A 19921-nucleotide genomic window follows, 5' to 3' on the forward strand; every position below is an offset into this window, starting at 1 on the left:
CGTCGGCTCACGATCTCAGGTCGGGGCCCGGGTAGCTCAGGTGGTAGAGCACTGGACTGGACTGGTTCGAATCCGGGCCGGGACGGACACGGGTCAACTTTATGTGCAGACCCAGAGACGGTATCCATCTCCCACCCCCGTGTCACCACAATGGCACGTTAAAGATCTTGGTCATTCTACCATAAGTGCAGATGGCTGATACCACCTAATTACGCATACATCAAAAGCCGTGAGGGCGTAAAAACTCGAATCGAATAAACCAATTCATGTCCAATATAAGCAATTAAGACCTGACGGACAATAAGCCCCTTAAACTTTACTATCTCAGGTCTGACCAAGCTTTTACTTGAGTTGAGGCCATCCAGGGGCTTTTACTTGAGTTGAGGCCATCCAGGGGCTTTTACTTGAGTTGAGGCCATCCAGGGGCTTTTAAGGAATTCATTCACCCCAACAATTCTAACTCTGCACAAGAAGCAGCCAGACTTGTTTTTTTGGCAATGTCCAAGTGGAGTTATGGTCTTATCCCATGTACTAAAATATCTGTGAGCAGAGCTATTTTCACAGAAAGGACTTTGCCGTTAAAGACTGCCAGAAACCTTACAAACTCAGGTCTTACAACAGGGGATGTTTTAAAATAGCGGGAGATGTGCAGACGTTATGAAGAACAAATCTGAAGAAAAAAACCCGGGAAGTATAAATCTGGCGATCTGAAAAAGGGAAGTAAGCATTACACACGTGCACGACAGCAGTCAGTCAGAGTTAACTCTCCTGGCACACGAGAGAATATACGAAGCATCGAAATGAAGTAAGCTGCGACTTTTATCCCAAAAATAGTTCTCTCTAAAACTGGAGGGGGGGGGGGGGGGGGCTGGGGGGGCGGGTGGGCTTAAAAGGGGGTTCCACTGTACCTGTGATGTCAGGCCCCTCCTCAGGACCGGTCAAGAGTCTGGACTGTGTACATCTGGGGGTCGCAAACTGGTCAGACCCTTGAGTAGAAGGGCAGCCTGCGGGTTGACATTGGTAAGTAATTAGTTACACACACACACACGCACAGCATGGCAGAGACAGCTGTACATCAACTTCGTCGACTTTGAAAAGGCCTTTGACAGCACACACAGGGACAGCCTTTGGCGAATCCTTCGCATGCACGCACGCACACACTGACACACACGCACACATACACACACACACACGCACGCACGCACGCACGCACGCACACACACACACACACACACACACACCATTGTGCTCAGGAAGCAGCCAGGTTGTAGAATATCCGACTAGCACAATACACCAGAGAGAGAGCTCTTTAACAGCAGAGGCGAGATAATTTAGTTCACCCGCAGGTAAATTGTACGATGGCAGCTTCATTGATCGAGCTCAGTTCTGTGTTACCACGTTTTTGCATTCAGTGATGTACTCGTACGAGCACTTTTAGATATCCATCTTTAAATTTCAGCAGTTTGAAGTGAGTTACCCACCGATAACAACAAAGTTTGTTTGCAATTTTAATACAGTATTTGAGTAAAATCGCCGAATACTTTGCGGTAATTTGTTTTAACGTTGGGTGGCAGTGAAGCCAAAGTCTTCCTTACAGTTCTGAAAATTGCCGAAACTTTACAGCCATTTCGGCAAATTTGACAAAGAAAATAAATACCGTAGCAACACTTCTGGTATTGTTACAAAAAAAGGGACAATTGCGACAAGCTCCGACCAATGCGCAAACGTACAGCCTGTCCTTAAGTGCGCAAAGTCGACTACGCGAAGTTTACGTCGCGAAGCTTGCTGCACGAAGCTTTAGCACTGAGTTTTCGGTTAAAAGACTTCGCGAAGTCTTCGCGAAGTCCACTTCGGGCTCAATTAAGGACGCGGGCTTAAGAAACATTTCAAGTACACATTCACCTTTGACAACGACAGCCGGAGAGACCAAGGTCTCAACCAAACGAGCTCCACACCCAGCTCCTGAGGTCTTGTCCGCCTCGCAGCTGCTGGCGGTGCAGAAGAACGCCCTGAACGCCAGGTCGCAGGTGACTGAAGACATCCGCACCTCCAGACCAAGGCCAATGTCACTGGAGGGCACCTGAGAATACAGTCCACGACTTTACTGAGTATAGTCTGACGGGCGCAGTGGTCTGGTGGATAAGACATCGGCCTCCTAATCGGAAGGTCGTGAGTTCAAATCCCGGCCGTGGTCCCAGGTCAACTAATGTGCAAGCACAAGACCAAGTGCGCACGGAAAAGATCCTGTAATCCATGTCAGAGTTCGGTGGGTTATAAAAACACGAATATACCCAGCATGCTTCCCCCCGAAAGCGGCGTATGGCTGCCTAAATGGCGGGGTAAAAATGGTCATACACGTAAAAGCCGTGGGAGTTTCAGCCCATGAACGAACAAACAAACAAACTGAGTAGTCTGTCATAAGACAAGATCAACTCTCTACTTAGACACATCCCAAAAATCAACATTCTGACTGATTCCTGTGCGGAGCTGGACATTTTTGATGAATATATTTCTTAAAGGCCGCACGCGTGCCAGTCTGCAAAATCAATTAAAAAAAAACCCACACCGGGTCATTCAACATCAATCGAATCCCCCGAAAGCGGTGTATGGCTACCTGAATGGCGGGCTATAAACGGTCATGCACGTAAAAACCCACTTGTATAAAAACATGAGTGAACGTGGGAGTTTCCTTTCCTCCTCCCTTTCCTTACTTTATTGTCCCATCGCTGGGAAATTCGGGTCGCTTCCTCCCAGGGGAAAGCTAGCAGCAACGGAGTCGCGCTACCCAGGTGTCTGCGGGTTTAGGTGTATTCAGCCACCTGCACTTATGGCAGAATGGCCAAGGACCTTTTCGTGCCATTGTAGTGACACGGGGGTGGGACATGGCTTCCGTCTCTGGGTCAGCACATAAAGTTGACCCGTGTCCGTCCCGGCCCGAATTCGAACCTGCGACCTTCCGATCACAAGTCCAGTGCTCTACCAACTGAGCTACCGGTGTAGGATCCGGTCCGGTCCCCCCTCTGAAGTAGTCCCCCGGGGGACCAATTCGTGGCAAAAACTGCTCTATAATGGTCCCCCCTTAGACATCCAGCCTCGTTTTTCTTAGGCATTCAAGCCATTTTCAATCTATATCTTCGTCCGGTATTATGTAGTGCACAGACAGAAATCTCTTTGTTTGACTATATTTTGCAGAAAATAAAATAGATCTGATTTATAATGCCGTTCAAAAGAAAAATCACATGAAATAAAATGAATAATAAATAAATACTGATAAGAAGAAATGAAACCAGTCTCTGATTCTTTCCTTTCTTTTCTCTGAAATTGCTGGTAACATTACTAACATTGTAACAAGAAAAACGAGGCTGGATGTCTAAGGGGGGACCATTATAGAGCAGTTTTTGCTACGAATTGGTCCCCCGGCGGACTACTTCAGAGGGGGGACCGGACCGGATCCTACACCGGGCCCCCACGAACGAAGAAACAAAAGAAGAAGAATAATACGAGAATTTATAACGCGCACATATCTCACCACAAGGCGACTCAAGGCGAAAGAACATCAATCGAAGCGAAAAAAACCTTGTTAACCCACATGGGCCATGGCGCTGACACCCTTGCCTTCAAACCCAGGGGACAGCGTGACATTGGGGAAGCCACGGTAGGAGTCTCGGGCAGAGGGGCCCGGGAAGGCCAGCTTGGCCATGTCCGTCTTGACCAGCGTGACGGCCGCACTGTCCGCAGTCCTCTGACCGCTCTTGTCTGCTCTCTTGTTCTTCCCAGCATTTGCACCGCTGTTGGTGCCTGTTTTACATATAAGTATTCTTTCTTTTAGTTTTTTTTTTATGTGTCCTCTTCATTTCTGTATTATCCCATTGCTAGGTCCGTCGCGATATAACCTTGAACGGTTGAAAACGACGTTAAACACCAAATAAAGGAAAGGAAAATTGCTAGGTCATTTGGGATCCTATTATGACACAGGGAGCACTTTGTCAATCTCTTGTAACTCAAGCAAAATTGTAGTCAAAAGTGTGAATTTCGATTGATTCTGTGATCTTTATTTCATTCTCAAGAGACGTTACTTCAGGGCTTTTTTGAAATAAGAGACAATTTGTTGAAATAACTCCGTCGGGTTTGTATGTGTTGGGGAAGAGTGACATTTTCTTCCAAAACCTCTGCCAAACATTGGAGGGGCCAATCATTAGCGATGGGTGTGTGTGAAACACGTGGACGGGCCGAGCACGTGTTTCAGACACTCCTGTTGCTAGTGATTGGACCCTCCAATGTTTGGCAGAGTTTTCGCAAGAAAAGGCCACTCTCCCTCAACAAATCCAAACCCGACGGATTTGTTTTCGGAATTCGTCTATTGATCTGGGACACTGACCTTGAACTTTACTCAGTCGCGCGTTCATTTTTACCTTTGTTAGCGGTGGACTTCCCACTGTCTGATTTTTCATTGTTCCTCGATTCTGCTGACTCACTTGTGTATACTCCCAAGGTCAAGGAGAGAAGGGAGGGCGAAGTTGAAGGCCACAGAGATGTGAAACACATGACCTGAAGAGCGTCTCCAGAGTTGAAGCCCGTTGTTGTAATGGCAGCTTGTGGTATGAAGTCAAGTCTTGTGGTGCAACCTACCAAGAAAAGAAGATGACGACACACACATGGGCATACGGGTATTCTTCTTGGTAATAACTTTTGACTCTAGAAGTTAGAGTAAGTCATTGAGTGGAGCAAGAAAGGTGAAACCGCGATCGGTATCGCATTAGTCTGGGAGTGGGAAAAAAACCAAGATTCAATCAATAATCAAAGACCAAGAGTCTATTCGCAACAGGTTGGGAAGCGGAGACAGCTGTGACAGAAGACATTCAACAAGAAGTTGCCTAGCCTGAGATGAAAGTCTACCCTCAAATTACCATAAAGACCCCTCCTTTTTACGACTGATTGTTCTGGACATTTCAAGGGCGTTTGATGGAAGGTTTACTGTATTCAAATTGAGTGTTCCAAATTCTAGGAAGCTGACAGTGCCCAGCTTTGCGAACGGGAGCTCAAAATCGTGGTAAAACAGTACTGTTCAAGGACATATTGATTTGGGACACTTACCTCAGTTACATTTATTCTGCTGTGACGAACAGAAATAATTAAGCACTCGACAGATATATGATGTGGCAGTTATTTATTCAATAAAAGGAGACCTTTTGAGGTATAGTATTGAAGTAGACATTTTGAGGACGTTTTCTGGTGAATTTAACATGATGGACGTCAAGGGACATAATCAGGAATGTAATTTAGACACGCATGCAATTTGCCCGAAAATGCGCTGTTACTATGCTTAATTGATAAGATGAACTTTAAATCGGCTAACGGTTGCCTAAAACATTCTCCTGTGTCCCTGCTTTGCTGTCCTTCTGGTATTGTAGATTCCACAGCTTTCCTTAGATGAATAGCATACCAGCCAGCCGGCCAGCCACATAGATTTACACACACACACACACACACACACACACACACACACACACACACACACACACACACACACACTGAATTCAAACTCACACGCACGCACACAGACACATAGGCTACCCACACACACACCGACTTCATACGACACACACACACACACACACACACACACGTACCTAAAGTGTGGATGGTTACCTAAGAGGCGGCACTGGGTGTAGTGCCTTTCTAGTGCACTTGCACTACAACAGCACTGGGTGCAGTACTCGCTCCGGCATCGAAGAATTTTGCACTAAAAAATGCACAAAATTTGACCTATTTCGTCGCCTATGGAGGACGGAAGGAATGTCATTTTGAACATTGTTATGACATTCTTTCCGTCAAAAAAGTCAATTTAACGGTGTTAAATGAAGCGACCATCCACACAATTAGGTTGCCATCCAGAGTTTAGGTTGTCATCCACGTGTGGATGGTTGCCTTATGGTGATTTAGGCAACCAAACCTGTGGAAACATGGGTACACACACACACACACACACACACACACACACACACACACACACACACACACACACACACACACACACACACACACACTGATGGTCTTAGCAATTTTGAAATCGCTTGGAAAGTATTAAATGAAAAGGTAAAATACAGATATCACAGGCTGTACCTTCTTGTCCTGTCCCCGAAGTTGCTTGCGTGAAGGAAAAACATTGTAGAGTCACGCAAACGAAGACATGAAAAAGTGGTGCTCTCATCGTAAGTTGTTGCAATAGTCATTCATCGAACACGTTGGCTCCTTGTTAAACCAATTAAAATTCTACAGTGAAAGTACTGTCTTCATTTATTTCCCAGTCAGGCTAATGTAAAACCTTGATATCATGGGGTTTCGGAAAGGCAGCGCGAAGAATCCTTTTTGCGTCATTCACGAACAGCTGTGACGTCAGGTTAAAGGGAAAATCATGTCCCGGTCAGCGTGGTCTCGGTTAAAGGCACATTCAGCTTCCCGTAAATACCATCAGTTTACACCTCGCTTACCTGTAGCTTCGACGTCACGTGTGACGTCATCACTGCAGGTGCAATATTCAAACAATATTCCGCAAGCTCAACCTACATTCAGTAACTACATGGCATACATTGTACTTCTTCATTCTATGTAAATCGTGTTAACTACACTACTCGTCATAAAAAACTATACAGATGCGTTTTAGGGCAGATCTTTCGGATGAAGCCGTTTATCGTAAAACCAATTATATGACGGGAAAGGCCGTTTATTCCCCTAACTTATTCAGAAAACAGATTGAGTTTACATGACGTAGTGTCGATACAGTGGAACCTACAACACAGACACCCCCCAAAATCAAATTCGCAAAATCAAGGTTCCCGCGTTAAAATTGACAACAAATCAGAACTGCCAAAACGAAACATGTTTAGCATGTCCTTAGACAGAACAATCAAATCTGCATCAAAATCAGTCGGTTTTGTTCGCATATCTTGTCTACCATGGACGCTATGGCATGCTGAGCGGTGTAGGTGTCAATCCTCTCAGCAGGCATACAAGGCAGTTTTTGAAGCCGTTTTAGCGGGAAATGAGACAAAAAATGGTACATTTGAGAAACTCGTTAGGCCTAAAAAAAAAATAGGTGTGGTTACGGTAACCCGACCTACCCTATTTTTATGGGCCGACCCTATAACTTTTTATTACATTAATTTTTGTAAAAAAACCAACAAAAAAACCGAGTGCAGAAAACGCAATGAAAGCGAAAGCGCTCGAGTCGCACACTTATTTCCCTGTCAAGTAGGTTTAATTTGTACACATTAGAAAAAAAAGTAAAAAAAAAAAAAGTGATTGCCTACCTTCCTACCCTATTTTTTTTGGCTATGTTACCTTAACCACACCTTTTTTTGTTGGCCTTAACGCATTGTCTTCAAACTTTCGGAGATTTGTGCTGACACATGTCTTAAAGTACATACACATAGACAAACAGACTCACAAACACACACACAAACTCACTCGCACACACACACACACACACACACACACACACACAAACACACACACACACACACACACACACACAAGCACACACACACATCCACACACACATCCACACACACACACACGCACACACACACATTGATGTCAGCACCGCCCAATACTTATAACCAATCAAATCAAATTCAAAAAGTCAGAGTAACAACTTCTTCTTTATCAGAAACGCCACATATACACACATCTGGCATGCAATCGTACGAGATATATTCTCATATATTCATAGTCGCAATCCCTTCTCGTCGCTCTCATGTCGGTTATAAACATCAGTTGAACATTGTTTGCTTCTGGGTGAGAAGCGGGTGTGTCAAGCAAATGTCGTGACAGTATGTTACACGACTTCATTTGGACACACACATACACACACACACACACACACACACACACACACACACACACACACACACACACACACACACATACACACAGAGACACACAATCATACACAAAATCAACAAAAGCCCCACAATGAGAACCTTCGACAATACATACATTTGACATGAAATTGTATGTTCACGATCACTATCCCTTCACTTTTCTCGTCTGTCAGTCATAAACGTCGGTTGAAAGTTCTTTCTTTCTGGCGAGAGAAGAGGGTGTGGCGAGGAAATGTCGAGAAAATACGTTGCAGGCTGCATTACATACTTGAACACTGTCATCCTCGTCAAAATAGTTTGGCTCACCATTTAATATCTAGCCAAGCACCTGCAAGGGGACAGCATCATCCCTCTTGGTCACATACACAGAATTAAAAGCCTGGTTGCATTCTCTATGTAAACGGGTGGTAGCATTTCAGGTTAATTTGTATCTTAAAGCAATAGAACAATGGCGACTGCACGAAAGAGCGAAAAACAAAAAGACCAAAAAGCACCGTACTCACGTTGGAATGACAAAAACGAAACAAATACAGGCGACGTTTCGACCACAGGGGTCTTCATCAGGCACAAGAATTACACGTCTGTCTTCTTCTTTTTGTGTGTAATTCTTGTGCCTGATGAAGACCTCCGTGGTCGAAACGTCGCCTGTATTTGTTTCGTTTTCGTCATTCCAACGTGAGTACAGTGCTTTTTTTTGTTTGTTTGTTTCTTCAAGCAACTGGTTGTTTTTTTGGTCCTTTCATTCATTAAAATATCCAACTGACCAAAGCAATTAGTCAGGATGTTGACTGTTGGTATGTATCCAAGTGGATGAATGGTCATTGCCCATGTATAAGTCAGATCGGAGATGGTGAGCAGGACTATTTTCACGGAAAGGAGTCTGTCTTTATTGACGGCAAATCACTATAGATATCAACATTCCTTCTTCATTTCGCTCTTTTGTAAAACATTGACGTCGGTTTAACTGCCTTCCCTTTGCTGAGATTAACGGATGTGACGACGAATCGTCGAGAAAATGAGTTGACTCACAACCTATTGCAAAAACACTTCGCCCATCATGCATCACGTGACCAAGGCCAGCCAATCACAGAACAACATCTGTAAGCCTCTCATCTTCCACCTTCATTTTCTTGCAATGTATATCCTTTTTTTGGCCGTGATTCCAAATATGTACAAGTTTCAGGAGAGAAACCAATGAAATGAATATTCAACACTGCGGCCAGCTTGTCCACGTGGTTTGTACCAGCCAATCGGAGGCAATAAGTTCAATCCGTACTGTTATTATCAACTAAAACTTAGTGTATAAAGATAAGGGACGGGGAGGTTTTGGCGCAGATCTTTCTGTGAACTTCAGAAGATTGTCTTCTCTGCGCTCAAGACGGACATTTTCCAGCTGCAAACATTTTGAGGAGTGAAGTTTGCTCACGTAAGTATTCGTAATCGAGAATATTGCTGTTACTGCTGATAGTCGTGATGGTTGTGTTTGTACTTTGGAGGTAGCTTTTTGTGTTGTTTCAATGACTTTGTGTCCAACATCCATATCTGATTCTTTTTTTTCTCATTTCTCGATTACGAGATTATTCAAAACCCACCAGGGACTGCGTTTCGTCTGGGAACAATTACTTACTTTTCTTTTTACACTTAGAAATGTACAGGATGGAACTTGACATTAAACACACGCATTGGTAACAATCGCGAAATGCATGTTTTTGTGTGTGTGTGTGTTTATTTTTTTTTGTTTTGTTGGTATTTTGTTTATTTGGTTCGGAGAGCCTTCTGTTACATCTTGTTCAACCTCGACCTCGGTATGCCCCCCACGGACCGACAAAAAAGCTGGTATGACAACAAGCTACCAAACATCTTATAATGTTTCTGCAGTCCACGAGAACCCCTACTCTATCCCCCTACCCGACCCCTATCATCCGTCTGTGACAGGAGAGGCTACCGCTCCTTTCACAGCAGACTCTGCACCCGAGTTGTTGGCCTTTAAGTCAACACCGGTAGATTGTGGAATTCTGTTTGTGATAGGGTCTGGTGGTTTCCGATTGTCTGTATGTTCATGGAAACCTTCGGGTTTGCATAACAGTTTTTATATGGCTAAGAAATTAGCCCTAACATTTTCAATCCTGTTTGATTGCACTTCGCCTCCCGAGGTGATCGTAGTGTTACGGCACTCGGTTACACGTCAATAAATGACAAATACATGAATGAATACAAAGATTCAAAACATGAAGCTTAGGACTACCGACAGTACTAAAATCATCATTAAAAGTATCTTACCCTATCTTATCTAAAAGTACCTTCGTACATTACCATATCTTATGTAAGCTGAGCTTATCTTTTCCTATCTATTCTGATCTTATTTTATCTGATCTTACTTCGTCGTGGCTTGTAGGATGAAGGTGTCGCTGACGTTCTGCCTGCTGTGTGTGACGTATGTGGTGACTTCATTCAATGTCCAGGTCAACGTGGACGTCGATCTCGCGGGTAAGATGCAACCGTGCTCAGCATACTAGTACCTGACTTGTCACTTGCTCACTCCGCTTTGCAGGATGTTTACAGCACGATTTGAGCTTTTTGCAAAAGAATCCAAACTAACCTGATAAATAAAAAACCCAAGAAAGGTAAGTTGTTGGAACGTTTGTTATTGACATAACAATACATTACTGTAACGAATTGTTTTGTCAATAGCAAACGTTCCAACAACTTACCTTTCTTGTTTTTTTTAATACTGAATTTTGGATCGTTGGCAGACTCTTTGTTTTGGGTTTTATTCAACCTGATAAAAAACACAAAAGGAATGGCTTTTTACAGAATTTTACAGAACTCACACAAATCACTTGCTTCGCTATTTAGCTTACATAAACCATAACTGAACACGCTTCAATGATTTATTCCCGGCTTTCACCGTCATACGCGTTCTTTGTAAATCTACTGCCTATCGAGCCTACTCTTGTTGTATTAAGATCGTTTGGTTTAGATGAAGCTGTATCAAATCCATCAAGTTCAAAAGAAATGTACATTTACTATGCAGATTTGTCGTAATGCCATCGACAGGTTAAGGGACGACAACCCGGTGCTATACACTCTTTAGCTATAAGAAGTTACTTCCCTTGACGCAAGCATAAAATAGTTCCCGCTTCTGGACTAAAACCTCATACACTCGAAAGCAGTTAGTGCCATCACTCATTATTGAACACGGGGAACACCATCATCTGTCTTGACATGTAAACCAACTCCGTGCTTTCAAATGTTCAAAACATCTGTTTCGCGCCATAGCGGAGCTTCGAATCCATCTCGATATGCTTGACGGGAAAAATATTCTCATTTTTTTTTTATCGTTCCCATCGGAAAGCCGACAGGACGTCCGACTCCCACAGTGGTAAGCGTTCAAATACAAGTATGTTTGTTATACATGTAAAAGCTCGGGTGACTCAGAAACTGATTGTATTTGGGAGGTGAAGTGGGCCTTTAAGCTCATGCCAGAAGTTCATTACACAGAAGTTATTAACAACCATTGAAAACCTACTTGCGATTGACGCACAGTGATGCATACATCCTTGGGGATTACCCCCAAAACCGGTTTTTACAAAATATAGAATGGGCCACTCTGGAAAACTGTTCAGAGGAAGTACTCTATAAGTGTGCAACTTCTTGATTCATTCCATCTTCTATACACCACACAATATCTTTGGAATGAAGAAATCGGGAGGCAGTAAAAGAAATCTGCTCACGTTGTAAAGTTGTGTGATCAGTGTGTGGTTACTAAATTTGGGCAACATCGCTCTGCTTAATTGTATAGTAGTACTGTTGCCATTCTGTTGGATACGCTTTCTTGTGAATGTAACCTTAAGTAACGTTAACGGAACTCATTTGAACGGTAGGGACGGTTGGGACGGGTGAGTTCGGGCTGCATGTTCAAAATGTTAGCCATTCCCCGCCCGTTCCAAATGAACGGTAATGGAACCTTAACACATCGGTTACGGAACTCATGGATCGTTAATGGAACTTAACGCAATGGTAACGCAACGCTAACGCTCTCACACACTGCGTTGTCATACCCACATTCCACACATCCGTTCTAGCTTCCGTTCCCAGCCGTCCTCAGAACGGCTGCCACTACAGTCAGACGCTGCGCAAAGATGCCAAAACGGCCGTTTGCGCAGCGTCTGATGGGAGTGGCAGCCGTCCTGGAACGGAAGCCAGAACGGATGTGTGGAATGGGGGTATTACAGTCTGCAGGAAACCCCGCAACGCGTGTGTACAATTTGCTTTATAGAATGTTTTACTGTTGTTGTTTTATGTAATTCGCCGTATGTGTTAGAATGGACGCAATCGCATTTTTGATTGTGTTTTTTGATGATATGTCGAAGCGTCTCAAGCATTTTTTCAAAAGCTGGCAAGTCTTTGCAACCACAAAAAACTAACAAATAGAGAAAACAACAAAACAAACAAAACGTGAAAAAGTGACACTGGCTTGGTGACGTACTTTACGATCAAATCATGTTTTGTTTTGCTGTGTTGCAGATGCTGTTGTTCATTTTGTTGTTGTTTATGTTGCTGTTGTTGTTATGTTTTGTTTAGAGGCTTACTTTTAATTTTTTGCTTGATTTATGTCATATGTTGAGCACTGTTGTTAATAAAGACAAATCAAATTTTCAGGTAGACGCCATGGGATAAGAGGGAGAGGTAAGTGATCACTGAGGAAGAATAATTTAGAGTCAAGTGTGTGTGTGTGTGTGTGTGTGTGTGTGTGTGTGTGTGTGTGTGTGTGTGTGTGTGTTTGTGTGTGAGTGTGTGTGTGTGTGTGCGTGTGTGTCACTGACTGTCTTTCGTCTGTCCGAGACTGTGTCTGTTTCTATCCGACTGTCTGTGTGTACACGCCCTGTGTCTGTTTCTATCCGACTGTCTGTGTGTACACGACTGTGTCTGTTTCTATCCGACTGTCTGTGTGTACACGACTGTGTCTGTTTCTATCCGACTGTATGTGTGTACACGACTGTGTCTGTTTCTATCCGACTGTCTGTGTGTACACGACTGTGTCTGTTTCTATCCGACTGTATGTGTGTACACGACTGTGTCTGTTTCTATCCGACTGTCTGTGTGTACACGACTGTGTCTGTTTCTATCCGACTGTCTGTGTGTACACGACTGTGTCTGTTTCTATCCGACTGTATGTGTGTACACGACTGTGTCTGTTTCTATCCGACTGTCTGTGTGTACACGACTGTGTCTGTTTCTATCCGACTGTCTGTGTATACACGACTGTGTCTGTTTCTATCCGACTGTCTGTGTGTACACGACTGTGTCTGTTTCTATCCGACTGTCTGTGTGTACACGACTGTGTCTGTTTCTATCCGACTGTCTGTGTGTACACGACTGTGTCTGTTTCTATCCGACTGTCTGTGTGTACACGACTGTGTCTGTTTCTATCCGACTGTCTGTGTGTACACGACTGTGTCTGTTTCTATCCGACTGTCTGTGTGTACACGCCCTGTGTCTGTTTCTATCCGACTGTCTGTGTGTACACGACTGTGTCTGTTTCTATCCGACTGTCTGTGTGTACACGCCCTGTGTCTGTTTCTATCCGACTGTCTGTGTGTACACGACTGTGTCTGTTTTGCGTCTTTCGGCTACATTTGAAAATGAATGGCTACGAGATTTCATTTATAGGGTTTCTTCCAGCACCGTAAATGCTACTTTTCACGTACCTTTTCCTCGTCAGATTTGAACCAGTTTTTAATCCTTGGTCTGCTTCGCGGTGTGCAGGTAGACCCCGGAACTGTGTGGAGGCTAAGCGGTTCAGTACCAGGAGCGGTGCAGTAACTATCTACCCTGGAAACAGGAACTCCCCGATACGGGTCTACTGTGACCAGGAAACTGATGGTGGGGGATGGTTGGTAAGTGTTATTCTTAAATAATAGAACGCAACAGATGACAACAAAAAGCGACCTGTTTGTTTTGTTGGGAGGCCTTGACAAGGGGAAACATTTACTTTATCTTATGTAATCTCTATATTTTAGCAAATGCAAATTAAAGGACGTATACGTTTGAATAACTTTTTTTGTTCTTATTCACATGTTACAATATGTGAAGATCTTGAGATATTTAAAAAAAAAAAAATAAAAAAACACAAAAAAAACCCCTGTGTTTCAGGCAAACTGCAAACGGACAATACACACATTACGCTCGCACACACACACACACACATGCATAAACACATGACGTACACACACACACACATGCATAAACACAAACGTACACACACACACTCGCACGTAAACACGCATGCACAAACTTGCACCCAAGCACACAGAGACACTTCAGACAACGTGCGCCACAGGCTTACTGTGACTAGGATACTGATGATGAGGGCTGACTTGTAGGTTTGAGAGAGAGCGAGGGAGGTAGGGGGAGATAGAGATTGTGAGGAGGGGCCAGTGAGGGAGAAGAGAGGGGGGATGAGGGTGGGAGAGAGGACAAAGCTTTTGCTTGCAATTGTAATGCATTAATAGTGCCTTCGTCAAATCACCGTGTCAATGATTTTTCAGGTGTTTCAACGCCGACGAGATGGCTCCGTGAATTTCTACAGGAACTGGGCATCCTATCAGACCGGCTTTGGCGACGTCAGTGGCGAGTTTTGGCTCGGTAAGTCATTGCCAAGGGCCAAGTTATACCTGCGCAGAGTCAGCGGCACAGACGACGCACTGCAGATTATTGATGCCGCGCCGGGTAGGGATTATGACGAGTACTTGGCCTGTTTTCTTTTCATGCAGCGTGTAGCGGGCTGTAATAATCTGCAGTGCGTCGTCTGTCCTGCTGAAATTACATAGGTGAGCGCCGGGCCTAACAAATACAAATCCTTCCTCTGCAAGCGATTATGTGCAACACCACACTGCTGGGCAGGCTTTGACATGGAGAAACATCCTAGTTCTACTTGGACACATACCCTGAATCTACAACCTTGCTACTTTCTGGACACACCTGTGTTTTTTCAGCACAAATAATTGTGTTGATACTTTCCAGGTATTTGCATCCTGCACATGCTGACGTCCGAACAGAGGTGTAAACGGAGTGTGTTGATACATTTCATTTCTTGACAATCTGCACACGCTGACATCTAGACATGAATATGAACTGTGTGTGTTGATATATTTCAGGTCTTGACACCCTGCACATGCTTGTGGTGTCTAGATATAGACATGAACTCTGTGCGTTGTTATATGTATTTCAGGTCTTGACACCCTGTACATGCTTGTGGTGTCCAGATATAGATATGAACTCTGTGTGTTGATATATACATGTATTCCAGGTCATGACACCTTGTACATGCTTGTGATGTCCAGATATAGATATGAACTCTGTGTGTTGATATAATGTCAGGTCTTGACACCCTTTACATACTGACGTCGAGACAGAGATATGAAATCCGTGTATTGTTACTGACGTTCCAGGTTTTAGTGCCTCGCACATGTTGACGTCTGGGCTGACGTCTAAACTGTGTGTGCTTTCCAGGTGATACTCTGCACATGTTGATGTCCAGATATAATACAGGGGCGGATCAGTTGCTTTGTAAGGGGGGGGGCACTTTGAATCGAAAGTGAATGTGATGGGCGCGAAGCGCCCGAATTTGCTAGGGGGGTCCGGGGGCATGCCCCCCCGGAAAATTTTTTTGCCCAAAGAAGCAAAATGGTGCCATCTGGTGCCATTTGAACTTAGAAATGGTCATAGAATCAGCATAGAAAAATCTTTTTTTTTCTTCTTCTTTTTTTGTTTTTCTTTTTTTCGGGGGGGGGGGGGGCACGTGCCCCCTGTGCCCCCCCCCTCGTCCGCCCCTGTAATATAAACTATGTGTGTGGATGTATTTTAGGTCTTGATACCGGCCCTGCACCTGACAGAGGTATGAACTGTGTGTTTTCAATGCATACCAGGTCTTTGAACCCTGCGTATGTTTGTTTGTTTGCTTAACGCCCAGCCGACCACGAAGGGCCATATCAGGGCGGTGCTGCTTTGACATATAACGTGCGCCACACACAAGACAGAAGTCGCAGCACAGGCTTCATGTCTCACCCAGTCACATTATTCTGACACCGGACCAACCAGTCCTAGCACTGACCCCATAATGCCAGACGCCAGGCGGAGCAGCCACTAGATTGCCAATTTTAAAGTCTTAGGTATGACCCGGCCGGGGTTCGAACCCACGACCTCCCGATCACGGAGCGGACGCCTTACCACTAGGCCAACCTTGCCGGTCCCTGCGTAAGTGGACGGCCATACATGAATATGATCTGTGTACGCCGCTGATAAATTTCAGGTCTTGACAACCTGTACAAGGTGACGTCTGGACAGAGGAATGTACTACGCGTGGACCTGATGAAGTGGGACGGGACGAAGGGTAACGCAACCTACAGCAACTTCGCCATCAGCGACAGCAGCGACAACTACCGTCTGAACTATACCGCCTTCACAGGAGGAAACGCTCGTAAGTGAACCAAGTTCCAAATAATGGATGCAATATATAGAGTTTGGTAGACACTTTTCTGGTTTGGATTTTCAGACTATGCCACCCTCTCTCTCTCTCTCTCTCTCTCTCTCTCTCTCTCTCTCTCTCTCTCTCTCTCTCTTGCCTAGTCTCTTTTTTCTCGACGAGTCTGCCAGTGTCTTATATCCTTCTCCCAATTCACTCAATATCATCTTAAAAACAAGTCTCTTCACCGTCTCATAGCTGAACTTATCATACCGGTTTCTCACACAACAACAAATCAAACGCGTAAACGCCTTTATTGTTTCCCTCTCAAAGATCAGTTAGTGGTCAACCAGGCTGTGTTAATGTTTAAAGTGTGTATATATAAACAGAACCCCATAGTACATGCAGCCACGTCAAAGAGCCACCGACAGATAGGGCTCTGACTAATTAATTTCCCTACTACTCTCTCCCTCTCACTCACTCTCTCTCTGCCTCTTTCTCTTTCGTTCACTCTCTCTATCTGCCTCCCTCTCTCTCTAGCTCACTCTCTCTCTTTCTGTCCCCCTAGCCTATCTCTTTCCCTCTCGCTAAATCTCTCTCTTTCTCGCGCGCTCAGTCTCTCTTTCTCTCTCTATGTCCCTCTCTCTGCCTCTGTATCTCTCTCGCTCACTCTCTCTTTCTCTGTCTCGCTCATTCTCTTTCTCTCTCTCGCTCACTCTCTCTTTCTTTTCTCTTTCTCTGCCTCTGTATCTGTCTCTATTTCTCTCTCTCGCTCACTCTTTTCTCTCTCTCTCGCTCACTCTCTCTCACTCTCTCTGTCTCAGTCTCACTCTCTTTCTCTTACAGTTCCTTATCTTTCCAACCCCAGGTGATAGCTTGACTGGTTGGCACCGTGGGAAAGAGTTCAGCACCTATGACCAGGACCACGACTCCTACAGCGGGAACTGTGCACAAATGAGACATGGCGCCTGGTGGTACAAGAACTGCGATATGTCCAACCTGAATGGTGGCTACAAGAACAGCAGCTACGCTCCGAGATCAGATGGGGTCATATGGGACAGCTTCGGAGGGAGCTCTTATTCCTCGAAATTCAGCGAGATGAAAACCAGGCCTATGTAGGTGGGCACATCAGGCATACTAATGTTATGTATAACTGGACTTGCTCAAAAAAGAAATGGAAACAATCTGTCGTTACCGATTCTTTCTCGAACAGTCGGTGTTGTAATTTTGCATTTCCTGACAAAACACTGTCTTAAACATAGGGTCTGTGAACGCTTTCAGTTTGTCATTTGTTTAAATATGTCAACATGTAGTGCCTTCAGGAACTAGCAATATTTTTGTAAAATCTTATTATGTAAGTGTTTCATGCTATTTCAAAGAAAACGTCGTGTTTGAGAGAAGAAGCTAATTAGTTCACTCAATATGATACTTTGTATTTTAATGACCAATACTAAGCAATAAAGATACAAAAACATCAACAAAAACCCAACTAACACACTCACACAAAATTATATACTTGTTGTGAGGATAAACTCTCTCAAGAACATTTAGCAGCCACGTAATAAATTCTGAACCTGTAACTTTAATAAATAGCCAATATAATTCTTCGAACAGGCAGATTCAGTTCTAATCAAATTAATCAGACACTGGATTTCATAAAACATTATCATCGCTCAACCGAGCTCCTATGAATTACACTCAAGAAAAGTGGTGTTGAAATCACAAACGGCTTTAAGCAACTCATGAATCATCCTCTGTCTTACTTTCAGGCCAAGGAGTTGTTAAACAGGAATTATTATCAACGTATGCTTTGGTTAACAGCCCAAAAGTCGCGTAAACGCATGAATCACGCATAAAATTTGGTTGTGCGTGCTTGTCGGTCGAGAATTTGACCATTTTCGCTGATTTACGCGATGAAAATCACCGATGAATTGCGCAAGAACTACGGAAAGATCACGCAAAAATCACTAACAAACCACGCACTACAGCGCATAGGTACGCAAAGGTCCACGGAAAACCACGTATAATCTGCGCACTATCACTAATGAACTGCGTATGAATCGCGCATGATTCGCGCATGAACTGCGCAAGGAATGCGCGGCAGCGCGCACGTCCGTTCCGCGCATATATAAACTGATGCAACCGCGGCGCCTTGGCATTCCCGTTTCAACAGTCGCGAACGATCACTGATATTCCACGCATTGTTCGCGTAAGAACTACGCAAACTACGCAGAAATTACGTAAAGCAGCGCAATACTGCGTAAATTCTTACGTGAAGCCGAGTTTTGAGCTGTTCAAAAACTGGAATCGCGTAAAGCACCGATCCGGCGAACATCGGCGGACAACTACGGAGGCTCCACGTCAGACAAACTGATGAAATGCGCAAATCGCGCATGTATCGCGTAAGGATCGAATTTCGTGCGTGATTCATGCGTTTACGTGACTTTTGGGCTGTGTGACCGGGCCTTAAGAATAAAACTGAATCAATTGCTTTGTAAGTGTCATTTATCATCGCTCTTTCAAAAAACATATTCATACACAGAAACATATTCATGTTGGGCGATACTTTTTCGCTCGAATGTAATGGTACACTCTGAGGTACCTGCAAGAACAATAATAATAATGATAATAAGGGTATTTATAGGGCGCGAATCCTAAAAAAGTTCTAAGCGCCTTACAATCTTAAATATAATCATCTTAATAACAGCAACAATACACAACGTAAGCGCCTTAAATCAATCTTAAATATAATAATCTTAATAACAGCAACAATTTCACATTTAAAAACAAATAAACTTTAAATAAATGCAACACAATCACGTACACAATACACAATTCAAATGACTCTATCGTTATCAACAACAATCTCAGATGTTCGCTACACATAATGATGGGACACTTTCCCACACGCGCACACACACACGCGCACATACCCACGCTCACACCCACACACATGCACGTGCGGGCACAAACAAACGCTCATTAGGGCAAAATACCAAAATGAAAACCTCTAAATATGCCTCTTAAAAATCAACTCATATCACTCTAAAGTTTTGCTTTGTAAACTTAATATATACACTTTATGAATAGTAAGACTTTTTCAACAAATAAAGAGCAAAGTCCCACGATTTGGTTTCTTTTTATGCGGTTTCTGAATGTGTGTATGTACGTCTGTCTGCACGATTTTTTTTTCTGCCTGTCTATTTAAAGTGCGTGTGTGTGTGTGTGTGTGTGTGTGTGTGTGTGTGTGTGTGTGTTTATGCGCGTCTGTGTCTGTATGTATCCGTGCGCGAGTGTGTGCGCGCGCGCGTTTACACGTGTGGTATGTGCGTGTGTGTGGGCGCGCGCGTTCATGTGTAAAAGTGTGTGTATGTTTTTGCTTGTGTGTGTATAGGCCCTATATGTGTGTGTGTGTGTGTGTGTGTGTGTGTGTGTGTGCACGCGGGTGTGCGGGGTTGTGCGTGCGTGGTCGTAGAAGAGTTTCTGACATCTTTTCCACATCAGATAACTGACATATGCACAGATATACGATTTAAAAAAAATCCTCGCATTTACCCACTTTTTGGTAGAA

At 44.0% G+C, this 19921-nt stretch overlaps 2 protein-coding genes across 3 annotated transcripts in view; one reads left to right on the forward strand and one right to left on the reverse strand.

Moving 5' to 3' along the window:
* LOC138960850 (uncharacterized) overlaps positions 1-6362 on the reverse strand; it is a 12873-nt gene extending 6511 nt beyond the window's left edge. Inside the window, exons 1-5 of one of the 2 annotated variants that reach the window (XM_070332493.1) lie at positions 6124-6362; positions 4476-4625; positions 3590-3798; positions 1903-2080; positions 909-1004 (exon numbers count right to left, since the gene is read on the reverse strand). In XM_070332493.1, coding sequence (XP_070188594.1) covers positions 909-1004; positions 1903-2080; positions 3590-3798; positions 4476-4625; positions 6124-6211 — 721 coding nt within the window. In that variant the 5' untranslated portion in view covers positions 6212-6362. Of the gene's footprint in view, positions 1-908; positions 1005-1902; positions 2081-3589; positions 3799-4412; positions 4626-6123 lie in introns of both variants that reach the window. The other variant, XM_070332492.1, reaches the window with a different exon arrangement.
* Positions 6363-9178: 2816 nt separating this feature from the next.
* Positions 9179-18444, forward strand: LOC138961639 (ficolin-2-like). The gene is made up of 7 exons (XM_070333310.1): positions 9179-9309; positions 10279-10370; positions 12546-12572; positions 13653-13783; positions 14435-14531; positions 16198-16365; positions 17219-18444. Exons 2-7 carry the CDS (start codon positions 10280-10282, stop codon positions 17467-17469), a joined length of 765 nt encoding a protein of 254 aa, XP_070189411.1. The 5' UTR covers positions 9179-9309; position 10279; the 3' UTR covers positions 17470-18444.
* The last annotated feature ends 1477 nt before the right edge of the window (positions 18445-19921 follow it).

Source organism: Littorina saxatilis, linkage group LG3 (genome assembly GCF_037325665.1).
Source record: "Littorina saxatilis isolate snail1 linkage group LG3, US_GU_Lsax_2.0, whole genome shotgun sequence".
Classification (NCBI taxonomy): Eukaryota; Metazoa; Mollusca; class Gastropoda; order Littorinimorpha; family Littorinidae; genus Littorina; species Littorina saxatilis.